We start from the raw sequence: 23,610 nt of genomic DNA, 5'->3' as shown, positions 1-23,610 counted from the left end.
CGTTTCATGTGTGCCGATTCTCATAAAAATGAAGGCTGCGTAATTTAACGTTCACAATCAATGCAGCACGGCAATATCATGATGGCTTATTGTGAAAATGAAAACAAATCACAGATTATTTACCGCCTGAAGAAACTGTGAAATGATATCAAAATATCATGGTTTTAAAGTAAATTCTGATAATTTTTGTCGGAATTTAATATTCTGCATGTGGCATTCAAGCAATTAATTTGAACATGTTTCATTTATAGTATGTGTTTATAGCTCAGTGGGGGAAAAAAGCCCAAGTTTTGTGAAGTTTTAACTTCTGTGTTGATAATATATAAGTCATATGATTTTTAAACTGTACAAAAATGCTGGTTTATGCAAATCTGGATTGCTTTTTGTGAATTTGAAAAAATATTTTGGAAGAGTTATCAGTTTGTGTGAATGACAGGTAGGAATGTTAAAATAATATTGTCTCTACTGACAATATATAATACATGATCTTTGCTTTGAATACTACCGGTATGTTTATCTCTTCTTGGTGTTCCTTTAACTTCAACTAAGAATTACTTTTCATTGAATTCTTTATCTTAGGTTTAATTGAATTTATCTATACTTTTGCATTAATTTTTTCTTTTTTGCTTTGTAAGTACTTAATCTTTGCTTTAAACTTATTATTTACTTAAATTTCTTATCTTTGGTTTGAATACTTATCTTTGCTTTGAAAACCTTATCTTTGCTTTGAATACTTATTTTTGATTTAAATACTTATTTGAATAGTATTCTTAATCTTTCCTATGAATAGACTTCAATTTCTTTATAGCTGACCTGTATTCTTTATAGCTTTGACTATTTTAAGCTAGCTTCATTTAACTATAATATACATGTACATGTATAATTATTTTTTGTTTGATTTTACTTCAAACTTGCTCAGGTGTTAAGATGAAATTACTTATTTTTAGAAGTGGTATCTTTCAATATTATGACTAATATAAATATTGAAACACAATTACGGGTAGTCACATTTTACAACCATTCGCAAGCTATCATGACATTTCTGGTTCATCACACGGTTATTTATTTTGCCTAATTAGGGATTCATATCATGGTCTATATTTTCACACCAATGGCTTATTTCTTTGTTTTTTTGTTGTTTATACTCGGTGCCGGAATAAACCATATGACTGAGACGTTTGGCATCCTTGCCGGGCCGCATCTCAGTTGCCTCATTGTTGATGTCTTTTTCATGCCACTCTATCTGCAAATCATGTTCTTCTTTTGTTGTTGGTTATAATACACGCCTTGCAAGAGTTTTGAAGAAAACTGTTGTCTAATATACAACTTTAATACAACTGGCTTCAGCTGGATGTGACACCATTGGCAAGACATTTTTTTAAGTAGAAAAACCGCTGGCTGTCTGTATGTCAGTTTAATGTGACAGTGCTTGCTTGGATTCATATCTGTCAGCTGGATGCGACACCACCAGCCGCTTTTCAGGTCAAATCAAGTCTACTCACACGGTTATCGTAATTGGCGATTCATATCATAGGTTGAAATACTGTTATTTAAATCGGTGGTATTTTCCGCCTGTAGATTAAAATATTGGATCCCCTTTGTCCCTTGGCCAAATCGGTTGTTTTCGTTGGCACATTTGTTGCCTCCGGTGAAAATGAAAAGCCTACATGTGCTCAAATTGTTTTTGTTAAGACAGAACTTAATGGGTACAAATTTTGAGGCATATGCCTGATGTTCAGGTTTTTTATACTCTAAAAGCACTTGTTTTTCTATATAACAAATCAAAATAATGCTTAATTTAGGGTTTTCAGAATTTTTAACTTGCACCCATGGAACTTACAGACTTATTCCTACAAAGATTCACATTTAAATTTCCTGATTCTTGCATTGGTCAATTTATATAAAGTTTGATTAAAAAGGAATATACAAATTTATAAAATTTGAAAATACTATATATTGCATGCTTTAAAACATTCATAAATGACACATTTTCATAAAAGTCACAACCTTGTTTTTAAAAATTATCATATGTTTCACACAGGGACCCAGCACAGTGTTGGGATAGTGTAAAAAAGTAATTCTAAAAAAAAATATATACCTTATATATAATATATAGACTAAGGTATATATTTTTTTTTTAGAATTACTTTTTTACAATATCCCAACACTGTGCTGGGTCCCTGTGATGTTTCACCCCTTTGATTATTAATAGATAAATAATGAATAAATAAATGATAATTGTAAATTTTAAATTTCTTTGTGAAATAATACCGTACATAATTCGTACATAATTCGTTGCAAGATGTAATTTATATTGAACCATATTAGATAAAGCAAATTTCCAATACCCAATATGAATTGACCACTTACATTGGGGGGGGGGGGGGAGATAGTTTGTAAACTGTTATATAAATATTGTTGAAGTTATGTTTAAGCTACTTTAACACTCAGGCTTATTTCTTTTGTAAGCGTCATCTACAGTATAATGTATATTTAAAAGGACAAGTTTACGTCTACGACAAGAGTGTTACGACCAATGTTTAATGCTTAAACATGTTAATTTTAGCTCGTAAAAACACTAAATTCTTATACAAAAACGTGTCACTGATTCGCGGTTGAGTGACTGCCATGAAGGACATAAAATGTATTTTATACTATAACTGAATAGGAAGATATCAAGGTGTCTGTTGTAGGCAGTAAGGCGAGAAATAGTGTACAGTTTTTTTTCTACGTTTTTTGGGGTTATTTCACGGAGTGATTACTGAATAAGTTAGGTTCTCCGTAAGTGGAGTCGCGTGTATGTATGTGGATTATATATATATATATATCTAACACAAGTGCTTTAATATAGACTACAATAATATGTACATTTTATAGTATATACCATACAAAAACGGAAATATATTATGAAACTACGGAGATACAAGCTTTAAAGTGAATTTCAATTTAAGGTTTGTATACATGCGTTTATTAGTACTTAACAATTTTTATCTAGGTCATACTTTATTTTTAGGTTAAAGGTTGGGAATTTATTTGGGTATTAATTTGGACAATACAGGATGGTAATAACAAGCTTAAATATTGACATTGAATGTAAACGAAGTGAAAACTTTGTTATTATGGCAGTGTATTTATGATACTGTCATTCCTACAATGTTATACATGTTTTAAGTCCAAGGACCATGCTTGACAATGAAATTATGTCAAGTTTGGCCTTTAAAAAAAGATTTTTGATTTATTTTAAAATAAGTGCTTTATATTAAAATGAAGTGATTTTACAAATCTTAATTGACATGACTTATATTCAACACTGATCTTGTAAGATACTGAAGTAAATGTTAACTGGGAGCTTTGAGTGCTTAAGTGAGTGCCTGTCAACAGAGCTTGGTCATGGGTATAAGCCCTAACACAGTCAACACCATGCTTCTTCACATGATACTTGTACTAGTTGAAGTTCCTGGAAGTAAGTCTGAGTCAGAGTAGTTTGAATTTGCTGTGCTATGTTTCTTCATAAGAATTAAAGCTTTATAATAAATGATATTAGATCTAATGGAATATGCGAGCATATTTAAATGTGAGCATCTAAATAATTGGTTACCCACTAATTCTTGATTCTTGGAACTTTTTTTTTGGGGGGGGGGGGGGGGGGGGAATGTGAATTAGAGAGAATTTTTGTTTTACACAGCTTATCTTATAATAAGCCTTAACCGTGATGGAACCAAAAGCGAAAATTAGCCTTAATGCCACCAGTACAGTATAAAGGCAGGCTTCGGAGCTCAATTTTTGTATTTTAGTAAATCCGCTTTTTTGCTTTTCTTCAAATCCATTTCATTATAAAATTGACCAGGTGAAGGTTTTGAATTCTGTATGTTTATATTATAAAACAACATTGTATGTTTTCTACTCCAGAAGTAAAACAATGCTTTTTTTCTATTTTTTCACTGAAACCATGTCAATATTTGATAAACAAACAAAACCAATTAAGCCTCACAATTACATTATACTCAATTTGTGTAATGGATATTTCGTGCTTTGAATTTGGTCCAATGTTTAATTTGAGGTATTTCAATATGAAGATGGTAAAAGTAGAGTGTGTCGGGTCAGACTGTTTATAAATATAATATGTGCATGCAAACTTGTCTTGCTCTGATGAGGTCACCATAATTATTGCACCATACTTAGCATTCAAATATGGTTACTAAAATGAATTAAATGTGATATATGGTTTAGCAGCCCTTAAATTTTTGTATCGTTTTCATTGTGTGATTCTTCTATTGGTAAAGTCTCGGTACTTTTAGGATTTTGGTTTACGGAGCCTTATAAGCATCAATGTATGACTGCGGTCATATTGGTATTTTTTAAAAAAATGTCGTCATAATCAAGAACACCCTTTAATGAGACAAAAATAAAAACTAAAAATTGTCAAAAGCTAGGCATGAGTGGTTTTGAGGTTATTATGATGTTACCCGGCATTTGAAGATATTAACCAATATGCATTTAGGGTTGAACATAATCACAATTTCTTCCTTCATAGACTGTGCCCAGCAGTATAGAGAGATTGACACCAGTTTGTGCAATATGAGTTGATCCCTCTAAAATGTTACGCAGATCAATTTTAATATTTAAATGCAAGTTCAGCATAAACTTTAAGCAACTTGCTCAGATACAAATTCAGAGCAAAAAAGTTCATCAGACCAATTTAAGTTAGTACAGAGAGGTAGCTTGATTATGAATGGCATCATTTTTTCCCATTTGCTATAATTATGCCTATAATTGACCTGGATCTTGATTGTAATTGCTATAGTCATATCTTAAATTGATGGAATAAATTTGCTGATTGACCTATTTGTCATTAACTAAGGTAATATTAATTTTTTTTAGCTCACCTGATTATAAGAGATTTTGCAACTAGTTCATCTTATGTCCATCCATAATACACAAGTCCAATTCTGATGAAACAATACAGGAATTATCCAATGAGTGGTCCTTGAATTATTTTGGTATGCCGAACAAGATTGCGGCCAGAGCTAAAAATAGAAAATCATTCAAATGACTCAGACTTTAAAAAAGGTGTCTTTTCATTTCTGTTTTAAATTCTGTTCAGCAGACGGAAACACTTTTAAGGACCATCAGGGGATATAACTGAAAGGCCGATTTTAATGAAAGTGTGAAACCAAACACAGTACAATCTAAGTAATGGTGGTAATGAAAACAATAGTTAAGATTGTTCCCGGCCGCTGAACAAGATGTGGGTAATAATTAGTGCAAAATTCAATTGACATTTCCGTTCCTGAACCAACGTGTAGAAGTTGACGTGTAGAAGTTGACGGAACTAATAATGGAGATGAATAAAAAAAATCTTGCACAGAAAAAGTACTTATCTTACAGGCCCGTACAGGTTTTGACAAATGATCCTTGAGTATATGTTAAAAAAAAGAGGGAGATAATAATAGTCCTCAAGTTCCAAGAAAAAGATGGCCGCCCCCTCCCTCTCTCTGTTTGACAATTTATCTCAGACAGACATCTAGTCTAAATGGCTAATTATTTCAGAAATCATATGGTATAAGTGTTCAGTCACTTGTGTAGAGAATGGAATGACATAATTACTGGTTAACTTTTCAGGAAAGTCTGATAGTCTGACCGACTGCAGAAATGATGACCAAAAATTTGTTAAAATCCTCGTTAACAAAAAAAAACGACAATGAAATAGGAATGGCTGCAAAGTTACCATAATGTCAAAAAACTACAGATCTCTATATGCCTTTGAAATATTTTTAGATTTGATCTCTGTTTTTGACATTTAAACTTTGGTATTGTGTCTGAACCAATGTTTCCTTTAATATAAGACATAAATTCTTGCTGTGTCTCAGGAAGATATTTTTTTGTCTATATGGCTGCAACTGACAAGGTGTCACTTAACTGGTAAAATACGGCAGACTTATAATACAGACTTATAATTACGCCAGCAATTGTCATATTTAAGTATTGACCTAACTACAAATATACATTATACTTCTTTTTTGTATGTAAAGATATCATACTGGGAATACTATTTCATTCTTTTGTTGAAGTTAAAAAAAAAAATTCCCATGAAAATTGTCACTGTTAAATTTTTATAAGTAAAAAATAACACGGAATAATTTCCAGCAGTGGATCTTGTGATTATGTAAGACCAGAATTCTCTGTTTGACTTTTGTAAAATGATTGCAAAAAATAGCTGCAAGAAGTCGAAACTATTAGGTACTTAAGGAGGAAGTCGGCTACTTAAATCTGAAGTGAGTGTGTCATGCACGCGCTATTTTTTCTTACTTGGAAAATTACGAAGTCAATTAAAATGCTATTTTCATAAATTAGTAGATTTATTAAACCACCCAATACTAAGGATGGAAATGAAAATGATTAAACCATTGTCACCAGTATAAAGCCAGGCCAGCCTGTCTAAATCTATGTAGTCAGACCAGGCTCTATACTGTTGGCTGACCATCTTAACATCCCCAAAATTGGAAATGGACTGTTCCAAAAATTGGAGCTGGACAAGTTTATTTAGCAGGTTAAGGATGCAGGTCAACACCTACTTGTACTCCGCAGAGGTTATTACTATATTTGAATATTATAATTAATGTTTGATAAATAATATAATTATTGTTTGATAGATAATATAATTATTGTTTGATGAATAATATAATTATTGTTTGATGAATAATGAAATTATTGTTTGGTGAATAATATAATTATTATTTGATGAATAATATAATTATCATTTGATGAATAATATAATTATCGTTTGATGAATAATATAATTATTGTTTCATGAATAATATAATTATTGTTTGATGAATAATATAATTATTGTTTGATGAATAATATAATTATTGTTTGATGAATAATATAATTATTGTTTGATGAATAATATAATTATTGTTTCATGAATAATATAATTATTGTTTGATGAATAATATAATTATTGTTTGATGAATAATATAATTATTGTTTCATGAATAATATAATTATTGTTTGATGAATAATGAAATTATGATTATTTGAAGATAAATTTAATGACTTTTATGAATAAAAAGAATTATGAATTTATGAATAAAGAATTATGATTTTATGAGTAAAAGTTTAATTTTTACTCAAAATTTATCAGTACTTCCATTTAGAACTTAAATTTGGCAGAATGGTTAGAAAATGTTTAGACATAATAATTATGCAAATAAAATACAAATTAATGTTTACAAATAAAATGCTGTGTACTGTAAAAATATATTCAATATGAAGAAATCAAACACGCACGATAAGTATGTAGGTTTTGACGTACAATTGCTTTCCATTCCGAGCTCACGTTGACCAAAGAGGTGCATGTTGATACCATAATTCCATTGTAAAAATTATTGTGCAGAATGATTTATTATAATGAGGATATTATCATTATGGAATTGATCCTCTTTAAAATATTGATTATTTTTTTCATTCCGGTATTCTTCATAGCTGATAAGTTTTGATAATTTAACTTGGCAGTTATTTAGAAGATTCAGTGATAATTTTACTTAAAGCATGCGTGCCTTAAATTTTCATGAAATTTTTTAAAATGTATTTAAAATGGAAATATTGTGAAATAAACAAAAAAATGTAATTAACTTATTTCAAACAGCTTTTATAAATCCATATAAATACCCCCCCCCCCCCCCCCCCCAAAAGAGATTTAAATATTTTGGCTTATCTGGAAGCAAAAATTGCATCTTTAATACTAAAAGATGGAGATTCTGCTTTGATTTTTGCACTAACAGAACAAGTGCATGTTTTTCTTTGAGAGCATTGAACCACTACATGTGCATAAAGGGCCTAAAAGTCCCTTTTATCTGGTGTTGTACAGCTGTGGTTTAAAGTATACATTATAGTACTGCGGTACTTTTTTCCCATGGTACCAAACTCTAGCAAGTTTCACTTCCAAGAGCAAGAGTTTAGAGGGGACCCTTTGAAAGACCTGTGATATGAGTTATTGTGCAAAAACACCATAATCTTTAACCCTTACCATGGTAAATTTCTTAAGTAGGTTTCTTTGCCAAACCATCCATTTTTTTGTTTTTAGTTATTTATTTATTTATATTTTTTTTGGAGGGGGGGGGATTCAAAATAAGTACTTACAGTGCAGACCATGATAAAACAGCAATGAATGGGCCAGCCAATCTGGTCTGCACTGGCTGCATGGGTAGAATAAGCTGCCGCCAGTAGTCTAAAAGTTAAATATAATTAGTATAATATTGGAGATTTTAGAATATCATATTCTGATCAGGTGTTTTTATATATTTTATTAAAAGACACAATATTCCATGTCATTTAGGGGCGTGGTGATGGGGAGAGGAAGTTTGATTTGAAGTTCCTCTTGAGCAAGAGTTCTGTTGGTTAAGTTTAGCGGACCTACTATATTCAATTATTTTATGAAAATATATTTATATTTATTCAGTGATGTTTATTGATATAAGAGTTTGACAAGAACATTTGAGCCGTGTCATGACAAAACCAACATAATGGGTTTGCGACCAGCATGGATCCAGACCAGCCTGCGCAGTCTGATCAGGATCCATGCTGTTCACTTACAAACAAGTAGAGAAACTGATAGCGAACAGCATGGATCCTGATCAGACTGCGCAGGCTGGTCTGGATCCATGCTGGTTGCAAACGCACTATGTTGGTTTTGTCGTGACACGGCTTATTTCTTTTAGTTCAGTACACTGAATCAGGAAGTTAAATTGATGAAGAGACATTGTGACAAACTTTCTTTTGACTTGCAATGACAAACAGCTCAGGTGGTCTTTGCAATTTATCTAACTACAAAAGAAAATATATTTATTTTTGCTCCTACTTGACAAATTGCTCATGTAGAATCTTCTTAATTGGAAACATTTTTGCAGTTCTTAGACTATGTTATATTTATATAGAAAAATTACTTATATGTCTGAAAATCACCTCATTTATAATATTTTATGATCATTCAGAATTAATGCAGCACAGTTTTCCTACTCCCTCAGATCATTTCCTGGTATGATATTATTGCCGATTAAGCGGATAAAACTGTTTCCCTTTTTTGGTTATTTACTCAAGGAATCGATAAATAACAGATATATATCTGTGCTAGGAATTTACTTGACATCCCATGCCTCGTATTGGTTTGGTGTGAAATTTCATGCCCACGAAAAAAAATTTGGCCGGGAAAGCTGTCTTGAATTTAAAAAAAAGGGAATTGTTATTCTTGCTTATCACATACAATTTTTAGCTCAACTTTTTTTCAAAGGAAAAATATCAAGTTACATGAAAATTGCAGACTCGGTTTGATCGAGTCTGTACATAAGGGATAACGAAAAAAAATGCAACATCCATCACGCCCCCTAGCACCGGTTTGAGCGGTACTCAATTCTCAACACTTAAAAGTGCTGGACCCAATGATCCCGAAGGACCAGAAAAATATAACCAACACTGGAGTGAAGTACAGGGCAACTTTTTACCGCTGCCACACAGCACTTGACACATGCTATTGTGATGTGTAGATATCTGGAAAAAAGTGATCCATGGCATCAGTGGCCATTCCCATTGCAACTTTGGTCTGATGGAATATAGTTGTAGACTTCATAACCCCTGTATGATAGTAATATTATGTCTGCATTGTCATCATTTTCTTTAATCTTTAGAGAGACATTTTCAGGACATGTACTGATTACCCTTTCACATGATTAGGTGACACGGATTTTGATTTCCATTATATCTCTTGCTTTACTTGTTGTTGTTATATAAAAGTTTTCTAACCTGGTAACAAAAAAAACAATTGTATTAGTTATTTTAATATTAATAGAACAGTTTGCTTCTTATGGAAAGAAAACATGTATAGCTGTATAAATAGAAGAGATGGCTATGATTTATTATTGTACTCTTTTTAATTTCAAATATTACTTACTATAAATAACTGCAATTAGTTGGAATAGTCACTCTGCAAGTATAGAATGCTGTTAATTTTCTGAATTCAGTAATGGTTTATCTAGAAAAGATGCTCACAAAAACATCGCAATGTATTGGAAGTTAGATTGATACTTACGACAGTTTTCCGATAGTTTCCTGACCGATATGTTTGAAGCTATTTGTGCCAGCAAGATAACATAATCTTACAACTACGGCATATCAGCGGGTTATATTTACTTACGGCACATAAGGTCATTAAGTAAATTTGGTCGCACACTGTCCTCAAAATTTTGAATGTAAACATTAAAGTTTGGAGAGTTTTATATGGATTACTAAATTAAAGGGAAATAAAAACAGGTGAGAGTTGTATAGAATTCGGATATGTACTTATTAAGTAATATTTCTGAATTGTTCATTCTTTGAAATTATTTTGTGCCAAATAATTATTTCGATATTCTTTGAACAGTATATTTATGTCTGATTGAAGTCTTTAATTTGTACATTTCATTATGTATTTTAAAGTTATACAATGAATAAAGTAATAAACATTGTGAAATATCATTCTGCGCTATCTATGTATTATATATATAAGTTAAGGATAGCTATTGGATTTGTAGAAACTACTTCAGATTTTATGTCAAATTGTAATTTACAATGTTTATTTATAGTATGAAATACCTATTTATGATCAGCTAGAAAAAAAGAATTTTGTTCATTTCTAGATAACCTTATTTACATAATAAAAAATAATTAGGTTGCGATGACACATACTTAAATTAGGTCCAATAAGAAAAAAATAATTAAGTTAAAAAGTGAAAGTGTTATCCAGGATCGAAACTCCTGTTTTTAGACCATTGTGAATTCAGTTGTTGTGTAAAGGACCAGAGCGATATTGTTATAGTCCCTTTATGGTCCATCTATTGTTGAATTTACTTCCCTTGTTTCTGTATTATTTAAATATGTATTTTTGTAAGAGGAAAGAGAAAATAGCCTTTCCTTAATGCTGATGATCTGTTAGAGCATTATTGATGAAAGGGTCCACCTCTCTTAGCATTATTGAAGAAAGGGCCATAAATTTTTTAGCATTATTGAAGAAAGGGCAAACAACTCTTAGCATTATTGAAGAAAAGGCCCACAACTCTTTCAGCATTATTGAAGAAAAGGCTCATAACTCTTTTTTAACATTATTGAAGAAAAGGCCCACAACTCTTTAAGCATTATTGAAGAAAGGGCCCACAACTCTTAGCATTATTGAAAAAAGGAGAATTATTGAAGGATTTGGGCCGCAAACTCTATTAGCATTATTGAAGAAAGGGCTGTAACTCTTTGACAAGTATTTCTAATTGTATGCCTCACAAAAGAATGGTGATGAGGTAAATTGAATTTATATAATTACATAACTTAAATAAAGTCAAAGTAAAAAAAACAATAAACAACATTTATCTCTCTCATTCCATGTACAAACATGACACAATGAAGTATATACTATGATATATTTACAAGATTTTTTTTTCATCAGGCAGTGAAGAATCGGTTCCCTGGAAAAAATATACAATCATATAATACTTTAATTATTCTACCCAACACTTGTAGATAAGTATCAATCTTCCTGGATCTCATTATTGTTCATAGAAAAACCTGTCGGTGCATATCTGATTAAGATATAACTTGTCCAAAGTGCAACAATAGTACATAACTGTAAGTGCTTTCTGAATAATTACCTGCATAATGTGTTACAGTGCCAAATATTCTCTCAGTTACAAAACTATTTCCAAAACGTAATTAATTATAAACAATTATTATAAAATGTGGAAGATGAAAATAACGTCTTGTCTTATGTCAGCTCACCTGGAACACAAAGTGCTCTATTGTAAGTTATTATGCTCATGAAATCAGAATGAAAACTTTGTAGAGAATAAGGACTCTTAGTGTTGTTAATTATTTGGTCCATATTTAAGATGGGTTATTCTGAAATCCAGGGTCCTGAGACATTCACGATTTTTGGGTCTGAAATTTGGCACTATTCCCATGCCCAATTAATTTAAATTTTCCCCCCTATTTTAGAAAAAAGTTGCAAACTTGGTGCCCTACGTTATGGGCCCATCCCCAGCCCTCTGTAAGGAATTAAATGCCCTGTAATCAATAATTAGGTCATTAGGTCAAATGGAAGGAATTGTTTTGAAGAAGGACTATGTCAAAAATATTTTAGATAATGGTCAAATTCTTAAAAAATCTTCTAAAAAAATATGGGTTAAATCTAGGCACACATTTTAATTTAGTTTGAAAAAAGTAGGTCACTAGGTCAAAAAATAAAAAAAACCCCAAAAATGTTCTTTACATGTTTTACAGATGTCACAAATTTTGATGTTGGTAGGATGGAAATTTATATAAGGTCTAAGGTCACATACTTTGCTTCTTTCGTAAGAAAAGCGTCAGCATTTGAAGTGGAGAGGTGCTCAGTTAGGGAACCATTGCCATCTTGGCCATCTTGTTACCTTGTGCTAGGATAGCACCTGTACAGAAAAGATAAAGTCTTCTGATCGACCCTCTGGGCTTATTCCTTATTGTATTAGTCTATAATATAGACATAAAAGATGCATACCAAAGTATTTTAAGTTGCTCTGTAATCATTTATAGCTCAAATAATATTCCAATTTATTATAATGATATTTAATGAATTAAATGCTACTCTTTATGAGCAACAGCCTAATTTAATCTAGTTACAAGTGAAATATTATTCATAGCAACATGAAAACCCACTATGAACTTATTATCGATATAAGATACCTGGAAAATGGTGAATTTACTTTAATCAAATTTCTTGGAAATTGTGTATTTATTTTAATCAAACTGCTTGGAAATTGTGTATAATAATTAAATTAAATTGCTTGGAAATTGTGTAATTACTTAAATTAAATTGCTTGGAAATTGTGTATTTACTTGAATTAAATTGCTTGGAAATTGTTTATTTACTTAAATTAAATTTCTTGGAAATTGTGTATTTACTGAAATAATATTACTTGGAAATTTTGTATTTCTTTAATTGACTGCAGGAAATTATTTAAGGTGCACATTAGTGATTGTTCTTCCTCTATAAGTAAAGCTTGAAAGGGGTATTCCCATCTTACATAATTATAAGGTGAATAAAAGGTTGGACTTTAAAGGCAAGGGAATATATTATGTGCAATTTGTCTTGAACTCTATAAGAAGAAAGGATAAGTAAAGTTAAGTAAGGAGCGTTGCAGATGGCTTGAATATGTGGAGAGAAAAAAATGTTTGACTTGTAAAAATGGTAATATATCATTGTGACACTAGAAGTGTGTATATGTGATATAAAAAATCATAAAGTGATCAAGGTTTTATTCATTATTAATAGCTTGACCTGACTTTGTGAAGTTAAACTGTTACTGTTAGAACATGTTTTATGAATAGTTGGGTGATGATTGATGGATATTTGTTGGTCACTTGTAAAGTAAGGATAAATCTGCGCTCCCCACCATCACCTCCCCTTTTATTTCCTTTTCAAGATGATGATAGGTGTCTATAATTGTAATGCTCCTGCCAATGACTTTTCTTTACAATGTTGTTAATATAATGTTTCTCATAGTGCTTTTGTTTACTGGTTACCAGTTCCAAAGATATTTGTTGTGTTGCATGGCGACCTTGCTTATACCTCTACCATTTGGTTGGAAATGAGGTCAATGTGGCCGAGCCAATAGATTTTACTTTCCCAATTGATGTAGTTGGCTGGGAGTGAGGGGGGTAGCGTAATTATAGATTTGCCAATGTCTGTCCATCCTGCTGAAAGAGTGGAATCTGGTGGTAGTGATGTCCTATGTACACAGTTCTAAATTGACAATTTTATAATATACGATGTATAGTTTTGTATGTATGCACTTTGCGATGACCTCTTAGGGCCTCTACTTTAATCTGTAAAACCTTTTTGTTCACTGATCTTTTCGATATATTATAGACAATGGAGAAAAATTGATAACCTTTGTCAGCAATAGAAAGTTTTTAGGGTTGCTTCAAATATACAAGTGTCTTTGAACCCATCACAACCTTCCTTAAAGTACTTATTAAAATAGAAAAAAAAGAAGGAATGACAGCTGTTAATAAATAAATAATATATTTATACACATATATACAGTATTTTTAGCATCAAAGAATCAAGTTTTTCAATAACAATTCTGAAATCAAATAAAGGATTGAAACATTTATATATTGTTTTTGAGAATAAAAGCTTTTGTTCAAAGTATGAATCAAATAGTTTTTGTCCATCCTTTATGTTCTCTTTTTGTCTGGTCCATGAATTGTAATTCATGGAGGGATTTTGAAATAATTTTGCATAAATGTAGCAATTATTGAAACCATTGGCTTAGCTTTGTAGTGCATTTAGGCTTTGTCCAGTCATCAAATGGACAGATTTTGAAATAACTTTGTGGTACATGAAGAAGACTTAATTGTCTTGCCACAAAGAATAGGTTGAAAGCAAGAAAGGTGAAGAAAGATGAAGACGTACTTAGAATAGTATATTAATGGTTGTATCTGGTGTTCATGAACACTTTAATTTGCTATAGTTGGGCATTTTTAATACTGAGAATGTAAAATTTTCTTCTTAAAGTAATCTTGCCTTTCTTGTAAGCCAAAGTTCATGGTCAAAGGTCATGGTCCCTTCATTAGGCCTAGCTTGGGAGTGGAGGGCTTTGGGTGGAAGCTAGTAGACAATTTTACATTGACAAGTCATATGTTTTGTCTGTATTTGATAATTAAAATATTCATGGTATCAAAAAAAAACAACAAAAAACCCGAAGAATTTGTAACCCTTACTGCTGGAACCAAACCTTATAAACCTTTCCTAGGCAGGATGGAGCCAGGCCAGCTTGCTCGGGATGCTTGTAGCCGGAGCACACTCTTAAAGCCTTCCCCCTTGAACCTTAAATGGACTGTTCCAAATTCCATTAGCTGGGCAATTCCATTACACAAATACAGTAGGTTAAGAGTTGAATAAATTGTAGTCAAACAGTGTTCAGATAAGAACATATAATTCCTATTACATTCCCTCTTTTTCATCTTGATGAATATTTTATGAATCAATTAAATATATTCAAGAATTCAGAGAGGGAAAAAAAATATCCTGATTTATAAAAGGTAATCTGTTGTTGCATGGTTTATAAGATATGCTGTTGTCACACTTGATCACACCTAAAAGGATGTTATTTCATGCAAAAATTGAACAGCATAATGAGCCCACCAGTGATATAAAAGACACAGTTGAAACGTTTATGAAAGATCCATTTTGTATGTATTAAGTCGGCGTTTGGAAATTCATACAAAGTCATCGAGTTGTGAAAATTTTATGTAAAGTTTTGCAGCTGCTAAATAGTAAATTGATGATATTTATTGAATTCATATGCTACATAAAATGATAAACGTTTTATAATCTTTACTTGGATAAAATCTTGTCTTGGCTGCTGGAAATGTCCAAGTTGACTGCCAGGTTGATCAAAAGGATCTTAACATGTAGTAAAGCAGCAATAAACCTTTACAAGTAAAATATCTTGAATAGACAAGTCCCTCTTTCAATCTGGGCACAACCAATCTGGGGCACAACCAATCTGGGCACAACCATAAATGAGCCGCGTCACGACAAAACCAACATAGTGCGTTTGCGACCAGCATGGATCCAGACCAGCCTGCGCATCCGCGTAATCTGATCAGGATCCATGCTGTTCGCTTACCATCCCTATTACAAGTTTTTTATTTGTTTGTTTTGGGTTTTACTTCACATCGACACAGTATTAGAAATTATTAGAAACAATTCCTGCCCTGTTATGGATTGTATAGACCAAATTATTAGAAACAATTCCTGCCCTGTTATGGATTGTATACACCAAATTATTAGAAACATAAATTTTCTTGCACTGTTATGGATTTGAGCTTGAATTTCTTGATTTTCAAGCTAAATGCTAATCTGCTAGCCAAGAGTCTTTGACAAAAATGTCAGAGATTGTTTTATTATTGAAGTCATTTAAGCTCTTAAATATAATGAAACATATTTCCAGGAACTTAAAAGGGTCTAAAGTCAAGCTTATTTCTTACAAATATATCTAGTTCCTATCGAAAGATTATAATGCCAATATGTTAAATATAGAAGAGAAATATCATAATTTATATATAATATACTGTGGGAGACGTGGAATCCCACGCTCGATCCATATCAGGCTGATAAACACAAAGACAAAGTAATATATTACACCACATAGCTTAAGAAATCAGTTTCCCTGAATGTAGAAATCTTATTGTAATGATTTTCAGTATTGGTTTTGACTGATATATAATTATATATAATATTGTAACACCTTGATGGAAACCACAGACAACAGTAGCACAGTTGTGCTGAGACTACATTGTACCTTAAAAGTGCTTCCTTGTTAGTGAAAGACACATATCATTTTTTTTTTGCTGACATCTATGAATGCTATATATATATAATAGTACAGATTAGATTTTTACCCCTTTTTGCCTGCTGATTGTTAGTGACCCTTGCGACCAGTGAATACCATTGTCAGTTGGCACATGACCCTTGTTGTCTGTTCATGGTCTGCACAGTTCACTGGTCTGTGAGTGACAGGACTGATTTTGAAATTTTGAACTTTAAATATTGAATGATGGACATGCAAGTCCATTTGGTTTATACAAAATTTATTTTAGTTTGATTGTGTATGAAGCTTATAGACACACTTTCCAATCCGTTCCTGGAACCATTCGATGCCGAGCAATGAGTATAAAGTTTCTTGCTCATAGAAACAATGACTTGTAACTAACGGGGTTTGAACCCGTGCAGCTAATCAGACAAGATCATTAGACAAGTCCATTTAAGTTAATTAGTGTGTTGAAGATAATAAAAATTAATAACCGAAAACATCCTTATAATGTCAGAATACTTGATAAATGACAAATATTGATTAAATAGAAGAGACAATAACATGAATACCATCTAGATAAAAGATGATTTAATTAATTAGGGCAAAAAATAGAACAACAACAACTAAACCAGACTAGACTATAAATAGTTTCATTGACTGTGTCTCAGAAAATTTCAAATCTTCAGAGACTGGTATCGCGCTTACATCAATAAGAAAGTTTCACTAGATGAGACAGGTAATGAGACAGAGAAAAATATGCTCATTTGAGCTCTATATAAATATATAGAGCTTTGTAATGAAGTGTAATAAATTGGATAATGTACAGTATGTTTAATGGTAGGGTCTGATTGGAGGAAAAAAAAATCATGTGATATTTGATAATAACATTGATAAGGTTAATTTTTTGAGTGGATTAGTATTGCATTTTTAAATGTAACTGAAAATTATTTCTAACACCACAGACTATTATCAAGACCTTGACTTTCTTAGTAAGTTATGTAACATTAGCATAGAAATTGGGGCAGCATAATTATGTTAATCGTAATTATGTTAATTGTAATAATTTAAGAGAAATTGATGTATGCGTTCTAAAATTGCCAATGAATCAACAGCAGTTGAGGTATGTTACAAGTGAAAGGGAAGTTCAGGTCATGTAGAATGTATACAGAAATACAAAGTGGACTATGGACATTTGGCTGAATTAGAGATACTAAGAAAATAACAGAAATATTATTATTGATAGCATAATGCCTTACTCACATATAAGGAAAATATATGACATTTGTTATGATAGGTCTTTAATAATTTCATTTTCTTATTTTTTTAAGGGACTGTGATATTCCCGTGACATTGTTTATTCCTTTTGCCTTATACTATTTATATCATGTAATACCACTTGTCGTCTAGTCTGACAGGTTATTAAAAAAATTGTCTTGATAGGCCTTTAATAATTTTTTTTTCTTTTCTTATTTTAAACGACTGTGATTTTTCCGGTGACATTGTTTATCTGTTTATCAATGCAGTATTATGGTGGTAGTGTTTATATTGGTACCTCATAGTGACTGATCAGTGTCTAACTGCAGATCAATATTAATTTCAACGGCCTGATAAGACTGCATTCCTGCCTTAATGAAACCTTGAAATATTGATCTAGAATACAGTCTGGTGGACAGCGCAACATTATAACACTATTTTCTGTTAATAGGCAAAAAACTACGGATGAACGAAATGGTGTAATGTACATTTCCTTTAAACTGAATTAAGTCTGATCGAAGTTCTGATTTTTATGAAGTGTTTGAGTTGGGTTTGACGGTTATTGTGTTTTGAAATAATGCATTATTGGAAATAAATAAAAAGGCGTGTTTTATAAGTGATATATCTATGGTAGGTGATAATGACATAATTATTACTTGATAGTGTGCATGGTGTTGTCTTTTAGCAGTAAATTACTTGTGTCCATAAACACAGGATATCAAGTTATCAATTAGTAACTGATAACGTATTATTGTGTGTTTGTGTACACAAAATATAGTGTGTAGAATTTTTGAAGTTATGTAATTTTGTGTGTGTGACATGATCAACTGTAATATGTTTGTTCTTTGATATTCTTTGAGATTGTTTTCATAGATGTATGTAAAGTATGATTTGAAAAAAACTTCATGATTAATGTTTGAAAATTTTGTATAAGATACTGACAATGAAAATCTGAGAAAGTGATCAGGTCTGAATTTTATCTGAATATAAACTGAATACAGTCTGAATTTTATCTGAATATAAACTGAATACAGTCTGAATTTTATCTGAATATAAACTGAATACAGTATGAATTTTATCTGAATATAAACTGAATACAGTCTGAATTTTATCTGAATATAAACTGAATACAGTATGAATTTTATCTGAATATAAACTGAATACAGTATGAATTTTATCTGAATATAAACTGAATACAGTCTGAATTTTATCTGAATATAAACTGAATACAGTCTGAATTTTATCTGAATATAAACTGAATACAGTATGAATTTTATCTGAATATAAACTGAATACAGTATGAATTTTATCTGAATATAAACTGAATACAGTATGAATTTTATCTGAATATAAACTGAATACAGTATGAATTTTATCTGAATATAAACTGAATACAGTCTGAATTTTATCTGAATATAAACTGAATACAGTATGAATTTTATCTGAATATAAACTGAATACAGTCTGAATTTTATCTGAATATAAACTGAATACAGTCTGAATTTTATCTGAACCATGTCTGACAATACAGTTCAGGTAGATATCAGACTTTGGAATAAGATTTTTTTCTGAATAATGTCTTGAGATGTTGAAAACTGTTTTAATATGGAATAGTCCTGACATATACTTATCAGCAATGTGACAAAATTTTAATGCGAGTTTTTCCGATCTTAAATCCCTTGGTAGTCAAACAAACTAGTTCAGAGCCTGTTGTGTTGCCTTGTAAAAGTTTGTTTGTACCCCAAAATTTAAGCAGGGAAAACCAAAATATTATAAATTCCAGAGTATTACTCATAAAATTGAAAATCAGACATATGGGATACATTGATAATGCATCTTTTTATGTTTAACGATATTAAGAAACACTTGTACTTAATCATGAACAGTAGAAATTAACTTATACTCAACATCACTAATTCCGCGTCATCACTTATCTCACGGTAATGGCATATTTTCATGTGACCATTGTTATAATTGATCAGAATTGACATATTTTATTCAAACACCTTAACAACAAAGTTTTTGTGCAAAATAATTTAAATCTATAGATTTTTACGTAAAACAGAACAACATTTTACAAATTTCTGCAAAAAACAACAATAGTCCATTAAATTTGTGCATACGTCTGAAACAATCATCATTTTCTAAATGTTCTTGTTTGTTGAAAAAATAAATTTTGAGTTACAATGTAAAAATACTTTTAATATTTAAAATTATGCAAAATAACTTAAAGAAATTTTAACTGAAACATGAAAAAACTGAAATAAAACACCATTACCGCGAGGTAAATGATGACATACTGTTTTCAAAATGGCCGACACACGGTTTACATCTGACAAATTAAAACTAATTTTGATTGAATATATTGTTGTTTCCTTGTGTCATATAGCAGAAAAATGACTAAATGATACAGTTTATGACAGTTTTTGTAGTGTAAGTTTATTGTTTGTGTTCTTTACTGTTTTAAAGTGTTAAGTACCGTGAACTAAGAGGAGCACAGTATATATATTAAACAAATAGCACCTGTATGATTTTAGTTTTATAAGTCTTTTATTGTATTTTGACTGTTTGAAATATATGTACAGTATATATACAATTGATCAATGCCCCTGTGAAAATGGCAAGAGCAGTTCCAAAAATGTTCTTGCACTGCTCATGAACTTTGTTCAAAAATTGCACCTGAACTACTCTTAAAATGTTCAAGAACTGTTCAAGTACATTTTAAGAAATGTAACAAATTGGACAAATTTTTAGGAACAATAAGGAAGTATTTTTATTAAGAATTATATATATTATATCATTGGTTTAACTGGTTTATTCAAATGATGTTTTTATTGTATATTTCAGTACCTGTGTGAGCAGACCCTTAAGATGACCAGCCTCAGGTAAATTATATTCATTTATCTAATTTTTTACTATGATGTTTGTATATTTAATTCAATGGTATAACGTTGTCTTGCCGTGGCATTGTCTTGCCGTCACATTGTCTTGCTGTGACACTGTCGTGCCATGACACTGTCTTGTGCCGTGAGTTGTCTTGCCATGACACTGTCTTGCCCCGATACTGTCTTGCCGTGACACTGTCTTGCCCCGACGCTGTCTTGCCATGACACTGTTTTGCTGTGATACTATCTTGCCATGACACTGTCTTCAACCATGACACTATCTTGCCGTGACACTGTCTTGCCATGACACTATCTTGCCGTGACACTGTCTTGCCATGACACTATCTTGCCATGACACTGTCTTGCCGTGACACTGTTTTGCCGTGATACTATCTTGCCATGACACTGTCTTGCCATGACACTATCTTGCCGTGACACTGTCTTGCCATGACACTGTCTTGCCGTGACACTGTCTTGCCATGACACTGTCTTGCCGTGACACTGTCTTGCCGTGACACTGTCTTGCCGTGACACTGTCTTGCCATGACACTATCTTGCCGTGACACTGTCTTGCCATGACACTGTCTTGCCATGACACTATCTTGCCGTGACACTGTCTAACTGGGACTCTTTGTCTGTACATTAATTGACAACTTAAGTTTTCTTTGTTTGCAAGCTTCCTTACATTAATTTAAGTGCTTCAAAAGTTCATAGAATTAAATTCCTCATGTTGTGTTTCAATGGCATTTAAAATGTAAGTATATTGGGTGTGCATGGAGTTAATATGGCAACAACAGAAATAAACTACTTTGTTTAAAGCATATTTAAAGTGCACATTATAGTCAATTTATAAAAGTACTTTCTTTTTTTCTCAGTATATTCAAATAAAAACAATTCAGTGATCAATATGGGTATAAAGTGTATGAATTGTGGTAAAAATTCGCTCCTTACAAGTAGATTTAGCACTTAAGACTATATTAATCTCTTAATTTGTAAGATTAAACAAAATGATTTAATAGCTTGTAATCATGTTTTATGGCATAATATTGCAGCATTTTACATGAAAATATATTCAGATTGTTGTCAGTATTTGTACTAAAATTTAAATTAAAGTCTGCATGTTGATTGTATATTCTTCATTTACTTTTTGTGTGTTTAACCGACCAATAAATGGCTTTTGTATATTATTGAAAATTCTTCATTCTACGGATTATTCTACAGCTTAAACTGTCAGAATTTTGAACTTGCCACCCTATAGCAGTATAGAGTCCGACATCTGGGTTCTGCAGTCTAAACTGACAAATACTGTTGACAAAGCCTCAGCCTTTACTGTTGCAGCAATCAAGATTACATCTCAAAACAATGTTACTATTTATAACTCCAAGTAGAACCAATGTTACTATTTATAACTTCAAGCGGAACCAATGTTACTATTTATTAATCCAAGTAAAACCAATGTTACTATTTATAGCATCAAGTAGAACCAATGTTTCTATTTATAACTCTAGATAGAACCAGTGTTACTTTTTATAACACCAAGTAGAACGCATGTTACTATTTATAACTTCTAATGAAACCAATATTACTGTTTATAACGCCAGGTAGAACCAATGTTACAATTATAACACCAAGTGGAACCAACGTTTTTCATAATTATAACTCCAAGTAGATCCAATGTAACTATTTATAACTCTACTGGTTGAACCAGTCTTTTTTTTTATAACAATGTCGAGAAGAACAAATGCTACTTCCAAATAAGACAAATGTATAGAACCATTGTAAGAAATTATAACATAGAATAAAACCATTGCAACAATTTATAAAGAGTTGATTTAAAAGTAGGTCGAACTAATTTGTAACAACATATTACTGAGAATGGAGCCAGTCTGTTAAAATATTTTGTATTTTCTACATAAAATGTTTTGAAACTGCTATGCTTGATTAAAATTACAGTGGGAATTGTTTTATCTTTAACATAAATAAGTTTAACGTGTCAAGATTAAGTTGATGGCCAGGTTCCAAAAGCATGTAAATATCTGGTAGATAAACATACAATATTTAGATTAGGCATGACATTCTTATATACAGTGAAAATCAGGTAACAACTGGGTTCATTGAGTGTAGATATCATATAATATACAATATATGTTGTTGATTATATATGTTATTTCATAGGTGGCGCGATGGCTCAGTTGGTTAGACCACTGATTATCACTCCTGAGGTCCCGGGTTCGACCCTGGGTTATAACCTTGGGATTTTTCAGAGACACTTGCAGTGTTTCCCACCTAACTAGAGGTGTACTGGTAAGAAATCCAGGTAATCCTCGCATGTATCAGTGCTATACACTGGGCATGTAAAAGAACCAAGGGGTCTATTCAATAAGAGCTAGGGGCTGGTTCCCGGATTCCCTTGTATCTCATAGCTGTCTCTTAAAAATGTATACAATGTATACCTGCTTAGAGTGATCGTAAACGATTTTAAAGCAGTATGATGTAGAACTAGAGTAGTTAGCTTTGAAAATATGTGTCTTAGTTATGAGAGTATATAAGCCACTTATAATGTTACTAATACCATAAAAATCCTTCTTCTTATCTTTCCTTCATTCCTTCCTTTTATCCTCCTTTAATCTTTTCTTCAGTCCTTCATTTTAACTCCTTTAATCTTGTCTTCAGTCCTTCCTTTTATCCTTCTTTAATCTTTTCTTCAGTCCTTCATTTTATCCTCCTTTAATCTTTTTGTCAGTCCTCAGAATCCTTTTATCCTTCTTTAATCTTTTCTTCAGTCCTTCATTTTATCCTCCTTTAATCTTTCTTTCAGTTCTTCCTTTTAGCCATTCTTTAATCTTTCATTCAGTCCTTCATTTTATCGTTTAGTTCTTCCTCCAGTCCTTGCTTTTAATTTTCTTTACTCCTTCCTCCAGTCCTTCCTTTTTCTTTAGTCCTTCCTTCAGTCCTTCCTTTTATCCTTCTTTAATTCTTCCTTTAGTCCTTCCTTTTATTTGTTATTAATATTTCCTACAATCGTTCCTTTTATCTTTCCATCTGACACACATAGTAATTCTCCTCATGAGGTCACAGTCAAGGTCCTTGGA

The 23,610-nt window shown here is 31.6% G+C and overlaps 1 protein-coding gene across 14 annotated transcripts in view; it reads left to right on the top strand.

The window, feature by feature from the left end:
- The window catches only part of LOC132757366 (nuclear hormone receptor HR96-like), a 224,083-nt gene that overhangs the window by 112,037 nt on the left and 88,436 nt on the right, over positions 1 to 23,610 (top strand). For 11 of the 14 annotated variants that reach the window (XM_060748624.1, XM_060748631.1, XM_060748621.1 and 8 more), the window contains one exon: positions 20,481 to 20,518. In XM_060748624.1, coding sequence (XP_060604607.1) covers positions 20,505 to 20,518 — 14 coding nt within the window. In that variant the 5' untranslated portion in view covers positions 20,481 to 20,504. Of the gene's footprint in view, positions 1 to 2,765; positions 2,952 to 10,244; positions 10,309 to 20,480; positions 20,519 to 23,610 lie in introns of those variants that run through there. The other 3 variants (XM_060748627.1, XM_060748633.1, XM_060748634.1) reach the window with 3 other exon arrangements.

The sequence above is a fragment of the Ruditapes philippinarum genome, unplaced genomic scaffold, assembly GCF_026571515.1.
Source record: "Ruditapes philippinarum isolate M1 unplaced genomic scaffold, ASM2657151v2 ctg617_1_1_1_1, whole genome shotgun sequence".
Lineage (NCBI taxonomy): Eukaryota > Metazoa > Mollusca > Bivalvia > Venerida > Veneridae > Ruditapes > Ruditapes philippinarum.
Note: the sequence above shows the minus strand (reverse complement) of the source record. Positions and strands in the feature narration are given on the sequence as shown.